Genomic DNA, 26,267 nt, shown 5'->3' with positions numbered 1-26,267 from the left:
TTTTGCCTCCTGTCCCCAAATTTTTCTTGGATCCTGCCCTGCGACACACACATTCTCCCCTGTTTTCTGGGACACAGGATCCTCCTTGGCTCCACGGATGTGAGTTCAGATAGGTCCCCCATACTTTGCTAGAAAGCAGCCCTGCATTGCATTCCCCTCCTCCACATGTTCTCTCAGCCATGTTACTCAATGTAGCATCACAGCCGTATCCCTCATCTTCTGCAAGTGTGCTGCTCTGTCTCCATTTATCTTGTCTGAAATGGCTTTAGCCCTGCCAGGGTAATGCTGCCTGTTGTTTCCTAGAAATTGCTTACTTGTCTGTCAGAGGAAGCTGTTTAGAGCTCCTAACTAGAAATCAGGATAAGCATTCAGCAGATCCCCATCCCTTCCTTACATGGGGAGGGGAAAGAAGAAAAAAAAAAAAAGAAAATGGTTACCCTTGCTTGGACTAAGTAACATTGTCTGCTTACCCTCCTCAGCCATCTTGTTTTTTCTTTTCATTCCACTGTAAAAATAGGTAGCACTGTTGAATATAAATAATAGGCTCATACAAGTCCATACAGATGAACACTGTGTTCATAGTAGCAAGTAAAGTTTGGAGACACAGAAAGTTTGCTATCTTCCAGAGGTAGCCTTCCCTAGAAATAATAATCCAGTGTTCTGGAAAAAGTAACCTAATGTTTTTTCCCTCAAGGCATGGCAAAGGAGTAGTTTAGTAGTGAATTAGGTGCAAAGAGCAAGAGATGAGGCTGTTCTCACGCTGCACCTCGAAAAGCCCCAGAAGGGCCAGGCACAGAAATCTGCTGAAACCCGCAGGAAACGCCGCTGCACCGCCACATGAGGCCAGCCAGGCAGAGTGCGCTTTAGCGAGCGCAGACAAAACAAGCTCTGCTGAAAATACCACAGTCTAAACAGAAGTAACAAAACACAGACTAATACAGCCCAACTTGATGGGAAGCACCATGGGAAAAGGTTTAGAAACGTTGTGCTGGCACTCTTGCTGAGGTGAAGAGCTGTGAGGTCTTTCAGCGTCACCCAGTCACAATAGCATGCACCCACGCGGGAGCAGTGACTGGTTTCTTATTAATATCACAGTGCTTCTCATTTTCAGTAGCATCCTGTGAAAGCAGTGCCTTATTTGCAGCTTTTATTTGGCATTAATGAAGTGGGATACTGATGTAGCTAATCAGCGCTAGCGGTGTGATGCGAGCACGCGGAGCGGCGGTGGCAGTGGCAATCATCTTAGCCCAGTTGGCAGGATAAAAATAACCCCTGCCAGCACTGGGAAGTGGCAGCTCCCCGGCTGTGGAGGAGCAGGGCCCACAGCCCTGTGGCTCTGCACTGCCCTGGAACCCAGCTTCTGCTGCAGCCCACCTGAACAGAGAAAAGAAACAATTGCTGTCCCTGTCCATCCCTTTGGCTGCTTCTCTCCCCAGCCCCGGAATGTGGGCTTGAGTTTTTGTATTTGTGCTTAGGTCTGGACTCAGATTGCCTCCAAAAACCAAATGGATATAGATTGCCGAATATGCTTGTATAATTCAGAAGTGGGGTTTTTTTTTTTTCCTCTTCGTGGCACTTTGTGAGCTTAATTTAAGCTCTGTCATTTCTTATCTGTGGGTAAATGTCATCTACTTCATTTCATGAATGAATTAACACAGCCATACAGAGCCTGTGTCTCCTGCACTGCTCACTTGGTCGGGGGAAGGGATTAGTAAATGTGTGTGACACCCCCAAGTTGCTAAACCCTGGGGTTAGTGATGCTCAGAAACAGATTTCATTTGCACCCTGGTATAAATTACTTGCAAAATTCTACCAACTCTGTACATTATAATGACCTCAATCAGCCCTCCTTCTCTTTGTTGTCAACATTAAATATAATACTTTCATACCACAGGTCTCTTACTACACCTGATGAGTGAGGAACTCCTTTAAAAATAGCTGTGTTTTTAGTGGTGGGGAGAAGATAAATAATCCTGGAATATTCTTCCTTCTTTTTGATACTTCCTTAAGTGTGTCAGAAAGCAGAGGCCTTTTGGCAAGGTGCAAGTTTGAGAAGTTATAGAGGTTCTTGGTATGTAGAAGATAGCATTTTTAATCCCAGGTGTGTGGACAAAGAGTTAGATGAATAACCATACAGAGCAGCACAGGAAGTGTGTGTGAGCAAGGATTTTATGTTACATGATGTTTTTAATGCCTCTAGGAATTCAATTAATAGTCCTGTGAGCTTCTTTTAAAGCTTTCACAACATGGAAATAAATGTAGTTCATTGAAAAAGCAAATTAAGAACAATTTATTCTTAAATAGAAATGAGTGTGGCCATGCCTCTTTTTTTCTTTTTTTCATGAATTTACACAATGGGTTGGATTAGTCTCTGGATGAGGGCTGTGTGTCTGTGTTGGTAGAGTTGTGATTTGAAACTTTATTCTGTGCCTGAGACTTCTCAGTGCTACTGGGGCTTCATTTCCATGTGCGTAATTTCATCTGTTTTGGGGTGCTTTTATTTTTTTGGTTTTTCTTCTCTTAAGTGTTAATAGGTGTTTCATGGTTCTCTAATCTGGAGATACTCAACTTGTGAGTGCTTTATAAAAATAGTCCAGGGAAGCACCTTGCTGACTAGAGTCACAGCCTAGGATGCAGAACAAATGGCACAGGAGTTAGTTCCCAGCCTTCCCAAAGAAATCTGGCATGCAATTTCCAGGTGTACATACCTGCTGAGAAGCTCTGTTTCCACAGGGTGTCAACAGAAAAAAATAAAGGTGGTTGCTGGCAATTCCCAACTCCTCTATACCTGACTGTCCTGCAGTCCCTCAGATGGAAAATGGAAGCTGTTTGTTTTCCCCACTGTCACTTCAGGTTATTTAAATTGTAGGCTCTACAAGCAAAGAATAAGATTTCTATGTATGAATATCTCCTGTCAAATTAGGATATGGGGCTCCTGGAGACCCTTAGCTGCTAATATAACACAAATAGTACTCATGGTACTTGACAAATTTGTCCCACTCCTTTCCTTTCCTCTCAGCCCAAATTAACCCTTTCTGTGCAGATTGTGTTTGGGTTTTGCCACTGTTCATTATATATTGCTTAGTCCTACCACATCTGAATTGCCTTCAAGCACTGAAAGGGGACAGCGCTATGACAAATCAATTTGCTGGCCTCTGAAATAATTAAGTAAGTAAGGCAGGGCTTCAGGCCTATTTTAAACAAGCATTGTACTATTTGTTTTTACATTTCTCTGCCTGCAATGAAAGGGTGTCTCTAAATAAAAGAGGCAGAGTGATTGAGGAACTTCTTTTAAGGAAAAATTGCCTAAGGAAATCAGCCTTTTCCCACTGAATCTCTGTCTTTGTACACCTCTCCTTCTCCCCCCACTGCATTTTTTTTTTCTTTCTTTGTTCTTTGCTCTTCCCCGAAGAAAATAGCAATAATAAAATATTCTATTTTCATATGGCTCTACAGGTGATCTTTGTGTACTTAACCAGACCACAGCACAGAAAACAAAGCCTTGCTTATTGCCTAATAGCATATATATGTTTTATGATTTATGTGGTTGTAACACATGGGGCTGATAATAGATAGGAAGATCAAAGTCTTCTGTGAATTGACAGCAGCACTGTAAACAAGGTGAAAGGGTTGCAGGTGTTTCCCACATGGATGTTATACAAAAACATATGGCCCTTTGCCATAAGGTACTGTGTGTGCTCTCCACTTTCTCCTGTGCAACAAGGCAGCGTTGCTGTGAGCTTTGCTCAGAGGGCACGGCTCAGGAGCTGGGAGATGCATGAGCTGCAGATGACCATGCAGTGTGGCCACAGTGGTCTTGGGAGCACGGAAAGGCTGATGCTAAATTGGTCTTTCCAATTAAAAGTAGCTGATTCTGATCTGAGAACAGAAATCTGCATTCTAGGGGGTCTCTGTCAAACATTGGAAAGGAAGTTGATCGCTGAAGTGTTTCAGAAGAGACTGGGCAGTCCAATGTGCCCCTGGTCTCATTGCTCCTACTTCAGCTCAGAACTGGGCTTGGCAGGCACCTCTTACCTCCATGGGTTATCTTCTGTGGCCCTGGCCATGGCAGGCACTGGGTTGAGACACCTAGGACACACCTCTGCAGAAAGCAATGGTGGTGTATGAACAGACCTGCAGATATCATTGCTGGATTGCTGTTTATTCTTGTGGATAAGAGAAAAGATGTGTTTAGTGAATGACTAAATCATTGGAAAGAGGACTGCAACATCCTGGGTGAACCCTGAACACAAGGTAGTCATCTCTGTCTGTCTGTCCCATTAATTGCCTTAAGAGGGGTGCTTGTCTGCTCTGAGGAGTGAAACTGCTGCAGCTGGGTGTTTGTAGCCTCTTCACTTATTGAAACTTCTGATGAATTTTGGCTTATTTTGTTCAATACCCTGTGACATAACCACCTCCTTGACCTGCAAGCCCTTTGGCAATCTTTACTTTTCTCACAGCTTCTGGGAGTAGACCCATGCCCTCTGCTGAATTCTTGTGGAAGCCCTTTTGCTGTGCCATCCTGGGGATGATGTGGCACTGGGCTGCTGGCTTGTGCACTGGCAGCCTGCTGGGACAATGGCTCCTCAGCCACATTTTCATCTGCTGGAGGAAGCTCACACTACTTGTGCTGTTCATGTTCTGGTATCAGGCCTTTCCTGCCTCACCTTCCAATGGAGCTAAAGCTACTGGTCTAAAATGCAAATTTCTTTCCCTGTTCTGTTTTGTTCTTCAGTTTAAACTGAAATATAATAGAAATTACCCCAACAGCATAACTTAATTAGCCAATGCCTCATCTACACAGGAAAATTTGCTTCCAAGTGTGGTGATGAAATTTATTTTTGCTGGTGTGGCAGTGTTACAACTGATTTCCATGAGGACAGAGGCGCATCACCCCAAGTGTGTCATGCCACATGCATGAATTCTTGCTTCTCTGCAGGAGCAGGCTACGTATTCCCAAGTATTTGCTTTACACCCTAAAAGCCCTAGATGAAATATGAAGTGTTGGGTCAAGCAGTGTAATGGTACTGTAGCTAAAGGTAGGACTTCAGTGTGTGAATGAGCCCTGTGGAAAGATTAACCTAGGAAAAGTTAATAAAAAATGCTGCCCTAAATTATTCATGAATCCATTTGCAATGTACTTGCCCAGAGGCTTTTGTTTTTCTCAAACTCTTATTTATTAAAATCTGACAAGAATATCAGGTTTTGTTCAATAATAAATCTAAGTCTATGTGGGACTAGTGATATCCTCATCCAGTAATACAGAATCAAAATGAAGTTACATGACAGGGGTGAATATGTTATTTACTTGGGAAGAATAGATTATTGTTCAGGAGGATTTTATCTTTTACTTGCTATTTTGAAACAAGTGAAAAAAACCCAAAACACCTAGCTGGGAGATAGCCTCTTGTTTTGTGATTGAGGCCTTGATCCTGCAAAGGATTTAAAATATATTAAAACTCAGTTAAGCATCTTTCTGGCAACTTTTCAGATTCCAAACCTGTGTTTGCTGAATGAAATAGCTCAGGTGATCTTGTTTCACAGTTAGTTCTACTTGTCCTTTTTCCTTAACTTCAGGGAAAGACCATGGAAATAATGCCTTTGGCTTATGGATTTTGACTTCCAAAGTATAGTCATAGACAGCCTCATCTTTTTGTGTCCCAGAAAAGATTGGAAAGATTGTGTACAGAAAGTAGGAGAACAGAAAAAAGGCAGGAAGAGAGCTTTTGCTGTTTGCGATCCAATAATGTGTGTGCTTTATAGCAGTCATTCCTGAAAAAAAGGCAGAACTTAGCTTAAAAATCAATTTAATTAGTTTGTTGTTTGTTTTTTTTTTCTCCTAGCATTTTCAGTTTATTAGGTGTAGGGGATTTTTTCCGCCTTCTTTTCCTTCTCTGCCCTAATTTATAACAGCATAAAGAAAGAAGAAGCAGGTGCCTATAGCTAGAAAGTTAGTGAAGAGTGAATAAAAAAGAAAGAGCTTAGCTGTGGAAACAGAACTGGGAGTTCGGGTGACTGGTCTGAGTTGGAGGATGATGAATAGATTTTGTTTGCATAAGCTTGGCTTGTGAGTCACTTTCTCATAAAAACAGCTTGAGTAGGAGATGCTCCTGTCCCAAATTTTTAGTCCTGAATGCTTTCAAGCACAAAGTGCACTGTGACATAAAGACTCCTGCTGTGAGTAGCGTCCTGTTATCCTGGTGGACAGGAGATGGAGCTTTGCAATTTCCCAGGTTTGAAATTAACTAGAAGTGTGTCTCTCTTACACACACATGCTTTGCCTGATGTTTCATGTGTGACCCTTGCTGGTCAGAGTTAAGCTGTCTGGGTAGACATAAGCAGCTTCTGATTCAGATCTGGAATCTGATGTCAGGAAGCTGGTCCCTGTGAAAAGCTGTTTGTTGCAGGACCATCAGTCACTAAGCAATAAATGTGACAAGGAACTTCCTAAACTTGGAGGGAGAAAAAGAAAAGCCAGGTGTGAGAGCATGAGAGGTCAGTATTTGTGGCTAGTCATTCTGGGTATGTTCAGAGCAGCACATGTCTTTGCCTTGAGAGCTTGTGTTGCCTCCTTGATGCCAGAAAAAACTGCACAAAATACACACAAAAGTTGCATGTAGGGCATTATCCTCTTCTGCTAAAGTTTGTGATCAAAACCCTCTTTAATCTGAGGCATCAGCTCTTTTTTGTGCACCTATGAGGATTCTGAATAAAAGTTTGACCATTACAGACAGCTACTTTTGCTGTGATTGAGCAAACTGGGAGGGGTGAAAAAGGTTTACCCTCATAGACACACCACCCATATCTAATGCTCCAGTAGAGCCTGTGGGTTGCATTTGGAAAATAAAAGTCCCCTCTGGAAACCCACAAGAGAAGAAAAGATGATGTCTTCCTTCCTGAAGGAAGAAAGGATTGTGTTCTTCTCTGCCATTTTTTTGTTACAAGTTTGGGTGGTAGGGAGGTCAAATTGCACTGTGAAACCTTGCTTTGGAATCAAGATATTTATCTAATTTGTTTGCCCTTGAAGAAATCAGGCTGCTGCAGCTTCATTGCCATGGGAACCCCTAGTTACTATATTTAATTCAGTCCAGGGTTTGCTTGTCTATTCAGTTGTTGCAGTGTAGACAGGTGATAAACAATATATCGATACTGAGCTGCATCATACCTAAATGATTAGGCATGGATATTACTGCTGTATTGCAGCATCTGTGGTATTGCTCTTGTGCTCTGCTATGAGCTGCCTGGCCCTCCTGTGCCTGCCTCCAACCTCTTCCTCCTCTCTCCTGCTGGAGAAAAGACAGTGCTGCCTGAGTAGATTTTCTGGTCCAGCGATCAGCCAAGGTAGGGACTGCAAGTGACCTCTGCTTGCTGGTCGTGCTTCTTCCTCCCCCAGCAGAGCAGCCAGCCATGGAGTGCCTGTGGCCTTGGGAGAAATGGTGCTGGGAGCTCTGCACCTCTAGAAGTTGTAGGGTTGGGACAGTTCCAGTGACTCTGCAGCATCCACAACGGTGTGAAGACCCAGAAGGGCAGAGCCTGGCTCCACCAGGTCATATTGCAATGGGAGCAGGGAGATAAAGGGTGTGCAGGCAGAGACACCCCTGTCACCTATTCTTCTTCTGAAGTTTTACTAATTCCCTTAGACTTGGTAAAACTTTTTCCCCCCTCTCTATTAGTGTAATGCAAGGTTTGTCCATGGCAACACAGAGCCCGAGATGCACTCAGTTCCAGTGCTAATAGAAGTGGTGGAAATGTGCTTTACTACAGTCATGCTGGGGGGACTTCTGGAAAGACTCATTAGAGGCAAGGCTTAGCCATGAAAAGACATTTCATGTGGCTGATGGCAGGAAATGCAATTTTGTAGGTCTTTAATGATTATTTCAGTTGGTTTCTAATGTTTTGCTCCTCTACCCTTTGGTTTAGTGATACTACATCACTTTGCACGGATTTCAGAGTGAGCAAAGAGTGCGTAAACCTTTATGTAAAAATGTTGGCTGAGTATTGATTAATCAGTAAAAGATTTTAAGCTGTTTCCTTTAAATTCCAGGTTCATGTATTTTAATTTAACAGTTGTGAGGGCTGGAAAGATACTGCTTTACCCAAGGAAATACATTTCTGTGATATTTGTTCACTGCAAGTATATTCAAGCAAAAAAGACATATTTTAGGGAAGGAGATAGTTCTCTGTAGTCTAAAATGACTCTTTATTTCTTTTTAGGTATTATATTGGTCGCCAGATGTTTGTGGTGGTCTCCTCACCAGAGATGATCAAGCAAATCTTAGTGGCAGATTTTAGTAACTTCACCAACAGAATTGTAAGTACATATTAAAGTTGGCTTTGTGGATGGAGTTGGTAGCACTGCTAATTCCAGCTCAGACCAAAAGTGGCTGCGTGGAAGCTGGAAATAGAGGCAAAATTACCTCATGGTTCAATAAGACATATATACACTCAATATATACATTCAGTCAAAGATTCTTGTTACCAAAACACTGAGGATGAAAGGGAATGTCCTTGGAAGAGACACACTGTCCTTGTGACTGAAGCACCAGATGGATGTTGAAGAGAGGGTTTCAATATCCAGTTTTGCCACTGACTTCCTGTGAAATCTTGGGAAAATCACTTACTACTTCTCTTCCTCAGTTCTCAATCTGTAACATGGAGATGGTATTATTTGCTTTCTCCCACACATGATCTGTTTTGTGCTTTTAGACTTCACAGAGCAGGAGCAGTCTGCCTGGGACCAGGACATGCCTCCCACAGCTATTGTGTATTAGTCATACCTGAAAATAATAAATAGCAAAGAAGGAAGTTGGAGTTAGCAAGAATTTGTGCATATGTTCTTGGTTACACTTGAAAAGCTCATTTTCAGGAGGTGGTTAGAACAAATAGTGAGGGTGAATGGCCAGAGTTCTAGCAGCTGCCCAGCATTTTACAAGGAAATACTGCCACTGTGTGCTGCCTTGGTCCCATCCATCCCCTGCTTCCCCCTGGGCCCTTTGTATGCTCAAACCTGCTCAAACAATCTCACCTGTATTCAGGAGGGGTTTTTGTGCCCTTGGAGAACATTTTTTCTCTGATCAGCTGTCTGCCTCCTCTGTCCCTCTGATCCTCTCTGCAACGTCAGTCTGTTTGCAAACTGCCTGTTGCCTTTGCTTGCTTCTTTTGGTGTGTGAGTTTCATCTTGTGACTGCCTATATCTTACTTAATAACTGCTGCTACCAGCTGCCCCCCATTGTGGCCATAGCTCACATGTGAAAGGATGAATGTATTTTTAGACTTCTTAGGCTGAAGTTGTTACATGTCACAAGGGGCTTTCCCCCATTTTTCTCTATATTTGAAGAAATTTTCTGTCCCTTGCCTTCTTCTACCCCAAGCAGGAACCCTGTTTCTTCCTCTCTGTAACTTTCCCGTGCCTTTCTTCTTCGTATTTGGTAGTAGAAGAAATGTACCCATTACACCTAGCCATAGCTGATGATCAAGTAACACTTCCCTGAAATTAGAAATCTTTCCTTTAAGGGGGCACTCAGAAATTTGTTCTGCTCTTAACTTTAGTCAGCCTGGTCATTTGGATATAACTTTCTCTGTATTTTCATGCTTCTCAGTTAGTAAAATATTTCTTCCTCTCCAGGCCTTTTGTGTTCAGAGGTTTCTCTCTCTTTCTTGTGGTTATGTGTCCCTCTGTCATGGTCTGTCTGTAACATCTGTGTTCCTCTCTAAAATTCAGGTAGGTTATATCACTCTAGGTCCTCTTTCCCGCTTTCTCCTTTTCTTGTTCTTCATTAGATCTGTGAGCTAGAGCTGTCTCTGCAGGTTCACATCTTGCCCTTATCGCTTGACTGTCCCCTGAATCATTTGTGGCTTTTCTGTGCAATGTCCTGCTTTATTAATGAGGAACTGAGACATAGACAGAGCGACATCCCTGCCACCAACCAGAAAGCTGAGAAAATTTAACTCCTAGCTTTCCCTTTAGCAAAATTAACAGTTCCCCCCACCCCCCGTGCAGGATTGCTATTTCTGTCTTGTTTAATGCCCATGAGTCCAAATCAAATGACCTCCTTCATCTTATATGCTCTCACCTGCTTGTTCTATGGTCTTCTCAGATAGCCACAATCTTTGATAGTTTCTCACTTTCCACTTTGTCCTCCCCTCTTCCAGCCATTGCTTTTCTCTTATTGAAGATAAGCAGCCTTCTGTTTCTGGGTCTTTCCATATCTAACCTGGGGATATTTCCTCCTCTGGAGTTTTCACACAGGAAGCTGTTTCCTCTTTAATTTGCAGTCAGGTCTCTTGGGGAAGTATTTGGTTACCTGTACACTAGTAATCCTACATGAATATAAATAATGCTGGGTGGTATGTAAGGAAGGCCAGTGGAATTTATTCAGATGTGATTTGGGTTGTATGCAAATAATGATTGAAAGGTGAGAGTGAGAAAAGCACTTTCCAAGTAATAGAATTCTTTCTTATCACATTGACTGAATAAATGTCATTTTAAGACTTTTAATAGGGTTGCTTCTGTTTTTATATTTTAAAATTAGTCAAGGAAAGCTCCTCTACTTCGAGTGAAGGTTTTTATTTGCTAGTGGAGAATTCAAAATGCTAAAAAGATCCCTCTGCTTTATTTTATGAACTCCTTCCCCAGTGAAGAGTGGTTATAGAACTGACTTTGGAGTCAGTGCTGTTCACAAAGCTAGGCCAATATATTCCAGTCCAGATATGGCACATGGTTATTATTTCAACCCAAAGCCTTTTTTTTTTTTAGTTTAAGAGTATCAGCCTTTTAGGCTGAGAGAATGGGAAAGCAGGTGAGACTACTGGGTTTGAACAGGTCTTAGGAAAACACACTTCTGCTTTGCTTTTCTGACGATCCATGTGCCTTTCAAAAATCAAGATTTTACTTCATTCATCAGAGTGAAATGTGAGTTATCTAACCTAGAATGCCTCAAAGAAAGATTATTCTCTCTGTAGCAGTTGTGGCAACTTTATGTTAACAAATTGTCACTGACTTTCAGGATGTTCAGATCTAATTCTAAAAGCCAAGTGTAGAAAAAACTTCTATTCCCTGTTTATTTTGCTGCTTTTTCAATTTATTTTAAAATATATACATATTTGATTAAGAAACAATGAGAAATCAAACTTGTGAAGGGCTGAAAACAGTGGATTTATTGGTAGCAGCCAGCAACATGATCAAGATTCAGTGAACTATGACAGCTTTTATTAAAGCTCTCTGTGATGTGATGTCATGCCTTGGAGTGCTTGTAAGCAGGATGACCTTAATCTGGGATTGTGCACTTGTGAACTCCCTTCTTGGAAGTCATCAGAAGGCCTCTATGGAATGAGAGTGGTTTTAATCTGCTGAAAAGATTCTTTTGGAAGCATCTTGTGTCCTGTATCTGCATCCTGAAAGACCTAGACCATTTGTGCACTTCTCACACACTGAACCTGTCTGCTCACTCATTATACAGACAAAGTAGATCTTGCATGTGAACACAAGCTAAACTACTCTTCATTTTATGTTTCCCTTTGATACTATGTGTTTCACATCTTTACTATGGCTATCTTTTGAAAATTGCTATAAAAAGTCTTTTATATTCCCCCACCATCTTCTCTTGTTTCTGAATTACTGGTTAATAATTCCTGCAAAAGAAGTGTTTGGCGACTGCAGATCAAATCTGCATTAAGGTTCTCTTCCTTTTACAGTAAGCAACCAAGTCTAGCACACAGGCTGTTACTGCCTTGTAGGCACAGGGTATATGTATTGTTAACTGCATAATCACAGGAAGACAATAATGACACTCTGCTTTCCCATTTAATTTAGTCTCAATTAACATAAGCGTTAGAGCCATTCAAAACCAAAAATGTCTGCTGTAATATACCTTCATACTTGAAACATATGAAGCTTTTTCCCCATGTTTTTAATTATAGTTGAAGAACAAAATATGAAAATTACTTTATATACGTTCTGTCAAAAAATATGGGATTAATTTTAATTTAGGTTAACCATGGAAACCTCAGCCAGCATTTAGGCAAGGCTGTGCTGGAGTAAATGATACCTTTTTCTCACAACTGTGTTGTCTCTTGAATAGAAGCTTCCTTTTAAGAGCACTAAGACCATTTTTAACTTCATTACTGTGTTGCAAGTGAGATAGGATTATGATGTTTGTTGCATTCTTCCAGGTGGGATAATGATACATAATCAGTTTTCAGATTGTTTTTAATTCTGCATTGAAAATTTGTTTTTCAATTAGTACTTGAGAATCATTAAAGTGTACTTTTAAAAATGTAGGAGCAGAATGTTAAGATGGAACAAAGTGAAGAGAAATATTACCTGGTACATAATTCAAGTAATTCAGATGGCTGTAAAAATATTTCCTAGAAATGTGGATTCAGTGAGCCCTGAGGCTAAGGTAGGTACTGGCTAGTCAAGGTTTGCCAGGAGTTGGTGCTCTGCCAGGATTCATGTGTCTATCACAAATGGAAACTAGTGGTTGATTCAGACCAAATCCTTAAATTTACCTGCCAACCAGCTGGAGGAGAGTGACATTTTTAAATTCAAAAATCTACACCAATTCCAGTCTCTGTAAGAAAACATTACCATTTTCTCATCAGAAGCTTTGCTGCTACAGTGGTAAAAATAATAATGGATTAACAGCAAACAATAATGAAGTGGTAAAAATAATGAAAAAGTACCAGGAATAGAATGTGATACAACATCCTTGTATCCCCTTTGAAGGAAAAGTGAGTTGTTTGAGCTTCCTGTCTTTTTGCTTGTCTATTCTTTCTCTTCATCTTTGAGTTGATCCATATGAGATCTGATTATTCTTTTCACATGTAAAATTTTTCTGTTACACTAAGCTGTTTCATCATCATAATCTATATTTTGGTAAATCTATTAAGCTTCAGGCTTACCTAGAGCATTAAACAAATAAAATGCAACCACCATGTAGGAAGGAACTTATTTTCTTCATTTTGTTCAGTTGTGGTTCAGGATGCCTGACATATTCATGGACTGGCTGTTCTTCCTGGTCTCTTGCTGGAGGAAAGAAAACTGTATATTACTGTATCAAAAGATCTATCTAAATTTGATACAAGATGCCCTCCAGAGGTCCCTTCTAAACTCAGCCATCCTCTAATTCTGTGAATTTTGGGTCAGGACCTCAGTCAGCAGAAATCAACATATTAACTCTAGATGACTCTGCACTGACTGATAATGATTAAGTGTCTCCAGAGCAGGACTGGGATGTTACAACTGGCTTCAAACAGCTCAGCTCAGGAGCTGGCTGGTGTGCATCTGTGTTCTTCACCTTTTGCGAGTAAAGGATCACATGCATGTCCTGTACAAGATCTTTCTTGCTGCCTTCTGCCTTGACTTTTAGAGAACAGGCATCAGCCCCACTGATGTGCTGACTTTCAGTAAAAAGTGGTAATTCAGCTGTCTATCCAAACCTGGAGTCTTATCCAGCTAATGGGCTGGGCTGTTTGTTCCGTCTCTCTCACAAATACAGTTTTATTTTGAAAAATGAACCCACCAACATACTCATATGTCATCTCATAAGGGATGAAAAGTTCTGCAGTGTTGCCAAAAGACACATATGCATGCTGCCTTGACCCTGTACCCTTTGGTTGTTTGGTTTAGAAATGTTTCTTTTTTTCAAGTTAAACTTCCTAGGATTATTTCTGGTTGTGTCAATGCCATCGTCATCCTTTCATGTGAACTTCTTTGTTTACTTAGAAATTATTGTTGTAAAGTTCAATGAACTCAGTTTGTAAACAGATGATGAATGAACTTTGCTGGAAGCTTACCTTTGCATGGGCACACAGTTTGGAGCACCAGTGACACAGGGTGACAGCAGGCAAGTCAGTACTTGGAAAATTAGTCAAATAAATGAGAAAACATCACATTTATATATATATAAATGAGGCCTTCATTTTTTCCATGCTTTAAAATGACCATTCAATGGGATGGTTTCATACACAAGTGATGATCTGGTGTGTGTGAATATTTTGATTTAGTTTGATTGTGATATTTGGTTTTGAATACATGCTGGCTTTCGTGGCTGCAGAGAGAAGGAATGTGCTTTAAATTTTTTCACTGCTTCATTCTGTTTAGATTTTTTTTTATTTCATTTTTCTACTCCTTCATCCAGTTTCATCTTGTTTTTTGTTTGGTTAATATAGGACATGGAAGCTGACTGGCATAACACTTCTGGATCTAACATGCCCCATGATTAGTTGCTACGTCTACATGCGAGCTTGAATATATATCTATATGTATTTATGGATGCATATATATTGATTTGGGATCTCCTTGTGATTTGAGGAGAGTCTGAGTCTCTATTCCATTCTCTAGAGCATTGTAGCCATCAATTGTGCCATATCTTATTATGGAAGCATCACAAAATATGCCTCTTTGTGCGTGGCTTGTTGGCATTTTAGTTCCAGATGCAGTGAAGCCATCATGCCTGATGGCAGGTTGTACCTTGAACACCCAGTTGTTTGTTGTACAGAGCTGAGATGTTTTTCCCTCCCTCCCTGGCTTTGTAGGACAATCCAAGCATCAATCCTGCCACATGTACAATAAGCCTTGGTCTCACTGAGCTGAGACTATTCCGTGCTTCCAAAAATCATTCTGTGCCTTGGAAGGAAAAGTGAAAAGGTGTCCAAGCAGTGAATTTATTAAGATTTGCTTTCTTAGCCTACCAGTTTTATATAGCTTCTAGATCATAGCTGGTTTGAAGGCTTGTCTGGTACAGCATCAGTGTAGAAAGGGAATCATGTTAGCAGGGAATGAATTGGGCTGCATGGCACTTTTCTGTTTAACATTAATTTGTTTGACTGCATATTTGTGGGTGCTGTTGTACAGCCATGTGAGCCCAGATGCTTGAATGATTTTCCAGTGACAGGAAGCTGAGCAAGGGCTCTTATCCTTGTTTTGACCTGATGGCTCAGGAGCAGTGAGGGTAAACAACCCTAACATCTGCTTTCTTTCCCAAGTGTGTCTCCATGGCTGTCTTCTAGACAAACTAGAATACCTTTCTGCCTTGGTCAATATATATGTAACTATTTTGCTGCCTTCTATACCTCATAAAATCACTTTTAATTCAGGATTTCCTTTTTTCTGTCTCATTTTTGCTTTGAGAGCCTGCAGGTTAATTTTTCTGAGCAATTAAATTCAGTTTTGTTTAAATGTTTTGAAGTAGAAGTGCATATGCTAGCAGTAGGCATTTGAAAATTAAAATAATAAATATTGAGAGGGTCATTTCTTTCATACTGTGTAAGTCTTTTTATACATGCACAACAAATTGTCCCTTATTCCCCATATGCTGAAGCTAATAGCACAAAACTAATGTTGTCAAATGTTCACTGCTATTGGCTGTAAAATTAATCAGACTTTGGCTTCAGTTACCCTTAAAGAAAGGACTGATGTATTAATAGACCACGTTGTGTGAGCCACCTGATCCTCTGAATCCCAGTGAGAAGAGGTCTGGTTTTGTGATTTGGGCTCTAGGTCAGTATTCAGGAGCACTGAGCTCAGTTTTTGGCCTTGCTACAGAATTCCTGTGTTCACAAGGACAAAGCATTTAGGAAGTGCTTTGTCACCTTAATAAATGTAAAAGAGTATGTTGGAAATTTCCAGCTGAAGAGGATTACTAGTGAATATGAGTGCTTCAGGACTGATGGCAATGGGTTGGGATTTGGTTTATCTGTTAATTCAAATGGTTGTGGTGGGTGGGTTTTTTTTTTGTTGTTATTAAAAGAAGCTTCAGAAATGCAGATTAAAAAGTTTTAATGAAAAGCTCTTCTCCCCACCACCCCCCCAAGTAAGTTTCTTCTTTGAAGTAATAAAAAAACTAAAGTAGAAAAGTTAGCATTATCAGATTTGAGTGCATTTGAGGATCATCATCTCGAATTTGTAATTTTTATTTGTGATTCTAATTCAGAACAGGAAACCAAGTGAAACCTGTGTCCTGTGAAGTGGGAGAGCTCATTTGTCTTTATCTTTGGAACACCTGGCACCTGCTTCTGCTTACCTATTGTCCTGGTTCTGGCCAGGACAGGGTTACATTTTTTGAGTAGCTGGGAGGGGGCATAGCCAGGACCCTGAGGTTATTCTATGCCACATTATTGCCGGGGTGGGGGAAAGGGACTCTCTTCTGGGGAGAAGAGGTGGAAGGATGCATCCAGTATTGTTTATTTTCAGGATGTTTCCATGTGAATGTTTTCTTTTCCTGTACCCTCTCACTGGAATTGTTGCTGTTACTGTTCATTTTCTTATCTCACTGCTGGTTCCAGTAAATTACTCTCTCTCAACCCATGATCTTTACCTTTCCTGCTTCCAGTTCCCCTCTCCATCCTGCTGCTATGAGAGGGAGAGGAGAAAGCAGGGAGCAAGAGGGTGGCAGCATGGTTTGGGGAATCTCAGTGGGGGCACAGAATGGGGGAGTACCACTCCCAAACCACGGCTCCACAATTCATAAAAAGATGTCAGCATTTGCTTACATCTATGCACATTCTTACTTCTCATTTAATTTAGTGGGCCATGACTGTGTATTTACACAAGTATGTTTATTCTGTCCAGAATTGGGATATTCCCTTAAATAGGAGACTTTGTTTTCTCTTTGCCCCTCATAGAAAAGAGGGCGAACACAGTCTCTCCTCAAACATTTGACTATTCAATAAAGACTTGTGAAAGTTTGGGAAGACATAAATAACAGTAGGCTGGAGTGCCACAGCTTACAAGCAATCAGCCTTTAAATACTGACTGTAGTTAAGTCTAATTAATTTGAGGATGGTCCTGTTGACTGACTTGAAGATACCCTCTAATTGACAATGCATTTCCTTTGAGTGGTGGCTTAGGCAGTTTGCTGTTTGAGGAAGGTTTCCTGTGTTGTTGTGCCTGGAGGAAGCCCTCAGCATATTCCCCAGCAGTGGGGGCCAGACTGGAGCTGGGTTTGGAGAAAGACACACGTCCAGGCTGCTATTTTAACTGGCTAACCTATTGTTGTGTAGGTAGGTAATATGAATTTGTTTTCTTGAGAGTTATGAACCTCTAACAGAGTAAATGAACACTAATATTTTTCACATTTCCAGGTAAGATTGCAAATAAAACTAGCTGATTCCCTGTGTGAAGGGCTGGCAGTTAGGGTGGAAATGGATTGGTTACACATAGATGAAATACAAAATAAAAACTTTCCACTTTTTCTCTTTTCCAGGCATGTTTTGTCTGTTTTCAAATGCAATGGGCCATAAACCTTGGCAATATAAAAGCAATGCAGTTGACTGTAAGGAGGCTAGAAGACTTGAAAACAAGTTTCCCCTTTCCTTGCCCCCTCAATGAGAAATGATGAGTCAGCATGTTGAGACCACAGCTGATGCTGAGATGCACAGTCCTCTCTTTTTTCACAGAAGTTATTATGAAATGAGTTATTTTTCAGCATGGGTCTAAGTATTTGAATCTATCCCTGAGTCTTTCTCTGGTTTATTAATGGGCTGCAGTGCTGCCATCACCATGGTATCCTGCTACCTCTTCCCCTGTGAAGACTACAAAACCACATGATGAAATTTACATTTTTAATTCTCCACTCTCCATGCTCATACACATAAAAATGCATTGAAAAACCATGGCAGAACAGAAACACAAGGACAATCCAGCATGAAGAAACTACTTGGGTTGCTGTGTTGTTTTGTTAATTCTGAACACTCTCCTTTTCTGCTGCTGTACTGCAGCCATCAGTGGTTCAATACCTGCTCCTAGGTAGACACCACAACACCAGATGGATTATGTACTTTACAGCACTAATGATAGTGGCTGATAATGTGTGCAAATCTTCCTTTCACTGCTTGTTCAAGGCAGTCAAGAAATACTGAATACAGCTGTACATAATTATGCTTCTTTTGAAGCTAAATCAGCCTGTGAAATTTCTGTTCCTGGAAAATGGTCAAAATTAGTCAATAAAAAACCCAACAAAACAAACAAACAACAAAACCCCAAACCCTTTGCATGTGCTTTGTTAATGGTATACTGTGACATTCTGTTTCCTAAATGCAAGGCTTCCCTGCCAAACTATTGAGCTTTGAAGGTGGGGGAGTGGGAAATACTGCATAATGAAACATGAAAAGGTGATTTTGCTGCAGGTGCATGAAGATGCTGATTTGACAATATGCAGTGCATATGCATTTGTTTGTGCCACAAGGAGTTTGTGTAAGACTAAGTACTTGTGTGTCTTTATGTGTTGCAGGAATGTGAAGGGTCACTCCCCTTTTTTACCCACTCCCTATTCCTTTCACATATTTGAGTTACTCTGAGGTCAGCTTTTGAAATTATCTGTTTTGGCTTGTTTATCCTTACCTCTGTTTTCTTCTTTATTCAATCATTCTGCAATATCTCCTTTTCTAAACAACTGAAGAGGACAAGATCATAGTATTATTAGGTTTTGCTTTCCCTTCCCCCAGTTTTTTCTCCTGTTGAAACTTGCCAATCACTTTTGAAGCCTACATTGGGCTTTTCTGCAGCACAGGAGATATCATTAAGGCTTTAAACCCACTAATGAGGGAAATGTGCGCTGCTTGAAGGCTCCTGCAATATTAACTACATCCAATTATGTTAGGTAAATGTATGAGTATAGTCAAAACAGGATGAAAGCATATCTTTCTATTCAGGCCAAAAGCAGTCTTCTGAGCCAATCTTTCATCAAGCCTACATTGGCTATTTATTTACTGTGTTTGCAGCACTTTTTTTTAATACTGAATAATAACATTGAAGGGAGACAGCATTTACAGGCAGGAAAGGACTATCTATTCCTAGGGCTCAGTTCCTTGTTTAGAGAACATGTTTTACTGTTGGATAAAATATGTGAAATCTTAAGTCTGATTAATATTTTTCTTGTTTAAATACATTATTGCTTCCTTATCTAATCCTTCCCTTAGCTGACTGTGTTATGAGTAGGTGGAGTGCAAATGTAGTTTTAGCTGGTCTTTGCTTGTCCTGACCTTTGATTTCTGTTGATTTGTTGGTTTTGTTTTTTTTAAAGGGAAATTCAACTTATCCTACTTCTTTGGACATTCCCTGTGAGAATATTTTTTTTGGAAAATTATTAAGTCTAACATCACAGGTTTTTAAACAGTCCTTAGTTTCTGACTTCTGAAACTGTTACTTGACAGTAGTAGATTGGTTGTTTGGTTTACAATTTTCTCCATTTTCCCTATTTTTGACATATAGTAGAGTGTCATGTCCTTTGATTCTTGCCTTTCCCAGTCTGCTTTTGTTTAGAAGAGTAATTAGTTTGTCACTTGTTACGGGATTGACATAGGCTCAGATCACAGCATCCGAGTTGGCCTTTTTACATGCTTGAGCAGTCACAGCTCAGACCCAGTACTTTGCTTTCTTTTCGTGTCTTTAACCACATTTGGACTTAACTCAGTTGCTCATGTACAAAAACTCCTTTTGAAGCATCTGATGATACAGGAACCCTCTTAAGTCTACAGAAGTGACGTTTCATAGCACAGAGAAGTGATTTGCATGAACATACCCACAAGTCTGGTAGTTCAGCACTGGAATAGATGTGATATAGCAGTATGTAACATTTGAATAGTTGTCATGTATCATGCCTGAGATCTGTTTAGCCTGGTTGAGTGTCTCCTTTCAAAGGTGGCCAGCAGCAGAATCCAAAACAGAACAGCAGGACAGACAGTGATAGTAATCTTCCTTCTGGCTTATCTGCCAGGCCTCCGGCACCCAGTGCTGTGGTGACTTCCAGTGCCAGAGATTGCATCTGAGCATCATTTCTCCCTTTCAGTCCATTGGCCACAAATCTGTTCCTACCCCACACCATCCCATTTTGAATCCTTTCTATTAATGCTTATGCCAGCAGGTGGGGGTTTTTGGTTTGGGTTATTAGTTATTTTTTTTCCCATTGATAAGCTTTTTGTTTTGACTGTGATAGTTGTCTGGGGGCTCTTGTGTGTGCACAAGTCCATTCCTCTTCAGTGAGAGTTAATGTGATACATGTGGGCAATTATTATGCTAATCCTTGCAAGATTTTGCTTTTCATTTAAAGTGTTTTAAAGGTAGCATTAATTCTTCAAAACAGTGGGAATAGTTCTCTCTTTAGATATTCGTTCAGAGATCTTAATCCATTTGCCTGCCTTAATATTTATATTTGAACTTAAAAGTATGAAAGGTCCTTTTTATTTTTTCTTTTTTGCTATAATGATAATGTTCTTACCTAGCACAGTCTGCAACCTTTTGTTGAGATGTCTTAACTGGACTCACCATTTCCACAGCAAGGTCTACAATATGGATCACGTGAGCATTCCTCCTCTGGTTCAGCTCAAAGACAATTCATCTTACTTTAGGTGTCAGTGTGGACTTTTTCAAAACCATGCAGGCTGACTTAGCAGTGAAGCAGACAAGTGCTCACAAGGGCTCTCCACCAGCTCCATTTCAGTGGTGGTTATCTCCAATAGAGAGAGAGTGATGAACAGCTGATGGGGTTGTAGCATCTTATATTGATGCAGGTGGTTTGCAGTGGTCCTCTGACCACAGCCTGGAAAGTTCCCTTCTTCCTAGCAAGTAACTCTATGCTAAGTGAAAATTTCTGCCACCCTGTTTTTTTTATTGCTTGTGACCTACACTATGTAAGTTTCATTCTGCAAGAATGAAACCTCCATGGGAAAGGATGTTCAGAGACTGTGCCCTCCTCAGCGCTGACCGCGTGTAACAGCTACAAGTCTGGAGGATCACAAGTGAAGAATGAGTCGGCAAGTGTTGTACTCTCTAGCCAGAGTTCTCCTTTATATAGTAACCACGTATCTTGGCACCATTTGTTGTGAATAATTGATAGCAAATAGCTGGCTGATGTGAGCCTTGGGAGGGGATGGTGCTGCCGTGGGTTGTGGGAGTGCCGTGCTGTGAACACACAGCTCCTGACCATGACCAAGGAAAGCTGCAGGACACTGGCCACTGCTGCCCATGTGTTGTCAGCATTTGATTCACCGCACTCAGAAGGGAAAGGGAAGAGGATGAGAGGTGTAAAATTAGAGTTTTTACACTGCACGTCTCACAGCTCTCCTGTATAATGAGTGCTGCTTACTCTGAGCACACCTGGCCACTGCATTTTCATGTTCCTTCATCTGTTTCTGAAGGCTCGGTGGGGGCTCCAAGAGACTCCATTTAGCCTCACAGGCACATATTCAGCAACATATATAGTGAGATGAGGAAACAGCTGTCCTGCAGCAAAAGTAAGGCCTTGTCTATTATTGTTAACTATTTACTCCTGCCAACCTCTTCTTGCTGGTGTTAAGCAACAGAAACAAAAATAATTAAATTATTTACTGAACTAATATTCCATTCCTCTTCTTTCCCTTTCATGCTTGCTCCTGGAGCAAAGGGTTTGGGGAAATAAGTAGTAAAAACAAGAACTATCTTGCAGTCTTCTCTTCTGCTAGATTAATTCTAAGTTGAAGGTACACAAGATATTATTTTTTCCCTTTTCAAGGCAATTGCAACTGACAGTTTCCCCATTTCCTTTTCCATTCTCAGTGTGTGCATTTAGATGAAGCTAAAACTGCACTCTTGCACTTTTTATGCAGCTTTCCTAAAATAATTCTGAATAATTTAACAGTGGCTCAGAAACATTCCAGTTTAACCAGTCATTGACCTTCAGTCAAGTTGAAATGTCATCAGGCCTATATTGGTATTTCTCATCAGTTCCAAAGAAGCCGTACTGCCACAGAGCCAATGGTGAGATCTATAATTAAAGTTGCCCAATGTCTCCCATTACAATGTTTTCCTTTCTGTAGATTATCATAGTTTAACTGCTTCAATTAGTATTTTCCATTTAGAATTTTTCAGTCAAAATGGTCTTGCTATTTTGGAGACGATGCCTAGGGAAAAGTTAGGGTTATTTATTGATTGTGAGGAAAATAAACCCAGAGTCTATTTCTTTGGCTTTGGCTTTGTTCCCTCTAGTGTTAAGGACTGGATATAAAAACCACTTTGAAAATCTGACCAAACTGCTTAAGTTTATAAGCCCCTGAAGAATCTGAGTAAATACAGACTCAACAAAAAAATATTAGAGGAGACTGACTTACTGCTATCGCTCTCTGCTGACAGAACTCCACAAATGACAAAGAATTTCTACAAGTCATCATGTGAGCTTTATGTCTGAAGGGGAGATTCTTGAGTTTGTGACTGATCAATTTCACGTGAAAGGTTTTGATGTGCAATGTTAAAACATTTCAGGATATTATTTCCTCTAGAAATCTTAAATATGAGAAATCAAATAGAGATCCTGTGGGGGAAAAAATTGTATATGATAACATAACTAAAGAATTGGATCCATTTGGACCCATTTCTGCATATGCTTTAGGAAAGAAGGCTGCACTAAGCCCAAGATTTTCAAACCTCTTAATGCTTTATTTTGCTCTCTAATATGCTCCTAATATAAATGTAATTGACTACAGTAGGAGTTGATGGCATACTATATTGTCAACAGTAAGAATTAAAAAAAAAAAACCTTTGTCCTAGTGATTTCTGAGATTTGATTAGGAAATGTATGGAAGACAGAATTTTTATGTCATATCTGATTTTGAAGAGTTTAAAGCCAAAATAAAAATAAAAAGTTGAAATAATTTGTTTCAGTTACAGCTTTTAATATTAAAAAGTAGTTTCAATTTGCAAGGTAAAGTTATTTTGTTTCAAAAACATCTATAAAAAGGTAGTTTCTAGAACTTTTTTTCTTCTTTTCTTCCAGAAAGCCTAGAGAAAGAAATTGATTTTGCAATATTGACAGTTTCTTGCAAACCTTATGGCTTTATTTAAGTTTCTCTAACCAGCTCTAGTTTTATTTCTGTTTAATGTTTGATTTGAATTTTTAAAAGGAATGTACTCTCCCTAGCTGGTGTTTCACTGTGTCACATTACATGTTCTTTAAATGCCCTGGCTGCTGGATGACACTCATTTGTTTTACCCTCCTTGCAGTCAAGTGGGGCAGCTCTCATATTTTCACTTTTTTCAGCTCTTCACTTTATGCTTGTAGTAACATTTATCTTATATTGGCGGTGACAGTCACTTTTGGTTATAAAAACTTAGGTTTGTCCTTGGGTTAAGATTTATTCTAAGTTAAAAAATCATCAGGCTTTTAGACATGTCTCAGAGGGTTATTTTTTTATTTTTTTTTAGTTTCAACATCCCTTTTATTTTTCAGGCTGCTGGATGCTGGGGGTGTTCAGCATGAGCCTCAAGTGTGAGGGAAGCAGCTGTACAGATGCAAAACGAGTTCTTGTGATGTGGGAGTGTGTGCTGTGCTGGCCAACACCGATGGCTGGGAACTACAACTCCCACCCACCAATAAAGCTGGGCTTGGAAGTGCAGATTCTAATAACTTGCAAGTAAAAATGACATGCTGGGTGCATGCAGTCAAGTGTGATGTGTGTGCTGAGTATGGGCACAGCCTGGCAATTTCACTGCTGTCGGGTCCTTCCAGAGAGTGAAGCCTCTTTCCTTTTTCACACAGAAATCCCAGCAGGCAGAACCTCCAGCCAGGCTGTTCGTTGCTGTTCTGTGTGTGCCTGGCTGCTGGGGGTTAATCCTCAGGGCAAGGCTGCAGGTGTCTCATTCTCATGGCTGGCACACATTCCTTCCCCAGGCACTCGAATCAAGACAATCTCAATCCCAAATGTTGCTCTGTCCTCGTGTGTGTGTTTGCTGAGTATCCAGCCTGTCTGTGCCTGGAATTCTGGTGCTGGCTTTTGGGGCGCCGTGAGTGGGGAGAATTCAGGCTCTGATCCATCCCTGTGCTTTCATGTCATTGTACTAAAACTGAAGCAAGAGTAGTGGAACAGGCCCCCTAAATGCTGCATCACCTGTTCGGCCAGAAAGGGTTCTGTGACCTCTGGGTGTGGACTCCAATCTTTGGGGTTTTTGTTGTTTTTAACATTTTATCTTATCCTAGGCACACATTCCTTCCCCAGGCACTCGAATCAAGACAATCTCAATCCCAAATGTTGCTCTGTCCTCGTGTGTGTGTTTGCTGAGTATCCAGCCTGTCTGTGCCTGGAATTCTGGTGCTGGCTTTTGGGGCGCCGTGAGTGGGGAGAATTCAGGCTCTGATCCATCCCTGTGCTTTCATGTCATTGTACTAAAACTGAAGCAAGAGTAGTGGAACAGGCCCCCTAAATGCTGCATCACCTGTTTGGCCAGAAAGGGTTCTGTGAGCTGTGGGTGTGGACTCCATTTTTTGGGGTTTTTGTTGTTTTTGACATTTTATCTTAACTCATCTTAAGATAACAAGATATGGTGACATGCTTTATGTTTCATAATCCACACTGCTTCATATTGCAAGTCTAAATGTTTAAGAGAACAAAAGTAGCTGATACTGTTAATTTATTTGGATGAGGTACTAGCTGATACTCAGAGGAGTGTTTCAACTTCTCTCCTTGAACAAATCAGTAAGCAACAGTCTGTTTACAGGTGGTTTGTGAATTAAAGCTGTTTTACAGAAATTGTGAGCTCTAGGGAACTCATGATAAGTCCTGTAATGTTATCTGTGCGCAATAGGACTTTATTATTGTTGAAATTATCTTATGACAAACATTTAATTCTGGATATGCTCAAATTAATTTGTAAGAGGCAAATGCACAAACATTATTTCATATAAGCATGTCAAAACATGTTTTCATAAATTAGGATTTTTTTTAAATTTGATTGAAACTAAGCAATAACAACAAATAAGAAATCTTGGAAGATAAAATGCTGAAAGTGTGCTGTGCAACTCCTGAGAAAGTTTTATAGCCTAGCTCTTATTGAGGGACAAATAAATGAGGAATGAAAGCATCTACTGCTACCAGAAAAATACATTAATGTTTTGACAGATAGATGTGGAAATCTTACTATATGAAATTTGGAATTTTTTTTCCCTGATGTGTAAATATCCACTTAATGTAATTAGAAAGAATTGTGAAATAGCAGGCAGGGAATTCAAATTCTTCAGCTGAGCAGGTACTGCAAATATGATTTGTTGACAGCTTGTCATTCTGCCATTACAGCTGACCTGCAGTTTTCTTTCTGAATGACTTCTCAAAGGAAAAGTGACATTAAAATATTTAGCTAGGGAGTGTTCTGACTTGGACTAGCAGCATATGCTTAGAGAAGGAGCACAAGAGCAGAGCAAGTGCAGAGCAGTATTTCCTGTAGAATGTCCCCCTAACATCTGACTGCCCATGGTTGACTTCCTAAGCTGAATTAGTGTTTTTAATTTTTAATAGCCCTTTTCTTCCAGTAGTTTGATTTAAATATCATCTTGAACCCATTTTTGTTTTTAAACCATTAGGAGACCTCACAAGAAAACTTTTATCAGCTTCATTTGATATTGTTTTGAAATTTTCTTCTTGGCACTGGGGGAAAAAAGGTGCAATACTTTTTCCTTGGGTTGTTTTGCACATATTGGAGATCATCAGTTTGCCATATTAATCCCAAATTTTCTATTTCAAGTTAGATAAATGACAGTTTGAAGTATATTTTCTGTATCAGGATGTTGTCGCATGGGAAATGGGGTATTAGGCAACAAGTTTTAGGTGCTACATGGCAACCTGGAAGACTGATAGAAACCCTTTAAAATGTCTTTCACCTTTAGGTCATAGTTAGCTACTTAGCTGCTTGTTTATTTTCAGTGTTTCTTGGTGCTTTGAGATTTTAAGCTACACAGGCCTGAATATAATTTTATTTCTGTATTGCAACACCTGAGTGGAAGAGGTCAAAATAAAATTGTCACTAAAATATGAAGTACATGAAGAACTGACATTTTATATATACTTCTCTCCAAATAAAAACATTGCATGCAAGTGATATTTTTAAACTGAGCCATTGGTAAGCCTCCCCTTCACCTGCCTTGCTTACCTCTGCTGGTGACCAGGAAGGTCCTAAGCATTTAACCCCTATTTGAAGAGCTTAATTTGACAATACAGATTTAAAACTCTTTCTCAGCCATAGCTAATGTTCTGAGGTGCCTCGAATCCCTTGGACCTGCTGATTTCAGCAGCTGAAATCACCAGACAGAAGCTTAGCAGTTTTGAACCTTGTCCAAGGTAGGAGATCCATGAATATGATGTTTTGAGAGGAGATGGCCCTCACGTGTGCCTTTGAAATGGGCTGGTGGCTCAGGCAGTGCAGAAAATGTAGCAGCAATAAACATGGTTCTTTGAATCCAGAGTGGTGGAGCCAGGCTGCGCCAGTGCAGTCCCCCATGACAAATTTCCCAGAGTGCAAGAGAAAG

The 26,267-nt window shown here is 40.3% G+C and overlaps 1 protein-coding gene across 4 annotated transcripts in view; it reads left to right on the top strand.

Moving 5' to 3' along the window:
* TBXAS1 (thromboxane A synthase 1) overlaps nt 1-26,267 on the top strand; it is a 230,748-nt gene that overhangs the window by 95,393 nt on the left and 109,088 nt on the right. For 3 of the 4 annotated variants that reach the window (XM_039708347.1, XM_039708349.1, XM_039708348.1), the window contains one exon: nt 8,215-8,311. In XM_039708347.1, coding sequence (XP_039564281.1) covers nt 8,215-8,311 — 97 coding nt within the window. Of the gene's footprint in view, nt 1-4,235; nt 4,255-8,214; nt 8,312-26,267 lie in introns of those variants that run through there. The other variant, XM_039708350.1, reaches the window with a different exon arrangement.

The sequence above is a fragment of the Passer montanus genome, unplaced genomic scaffold, assembly GCF_014805655.1.
Source record: "Passer montanus isolate IOZ18808 unplaced genomic scaffold, ASM1480565v1 scaffold20, whole genome shotgun sequence".
Taxonomy (NCBI): domain Eukaryota; kingdom Metazoa; phylum Chordata; class Aves; order Passeriformes; family Passeridae; genus Passer; species Passer montanus.
The sequence above is the reverse complement of the archived record's forward strand: the minus strand, read 5'-3'. Positions and strand labels throughout refer to the sequence as shown.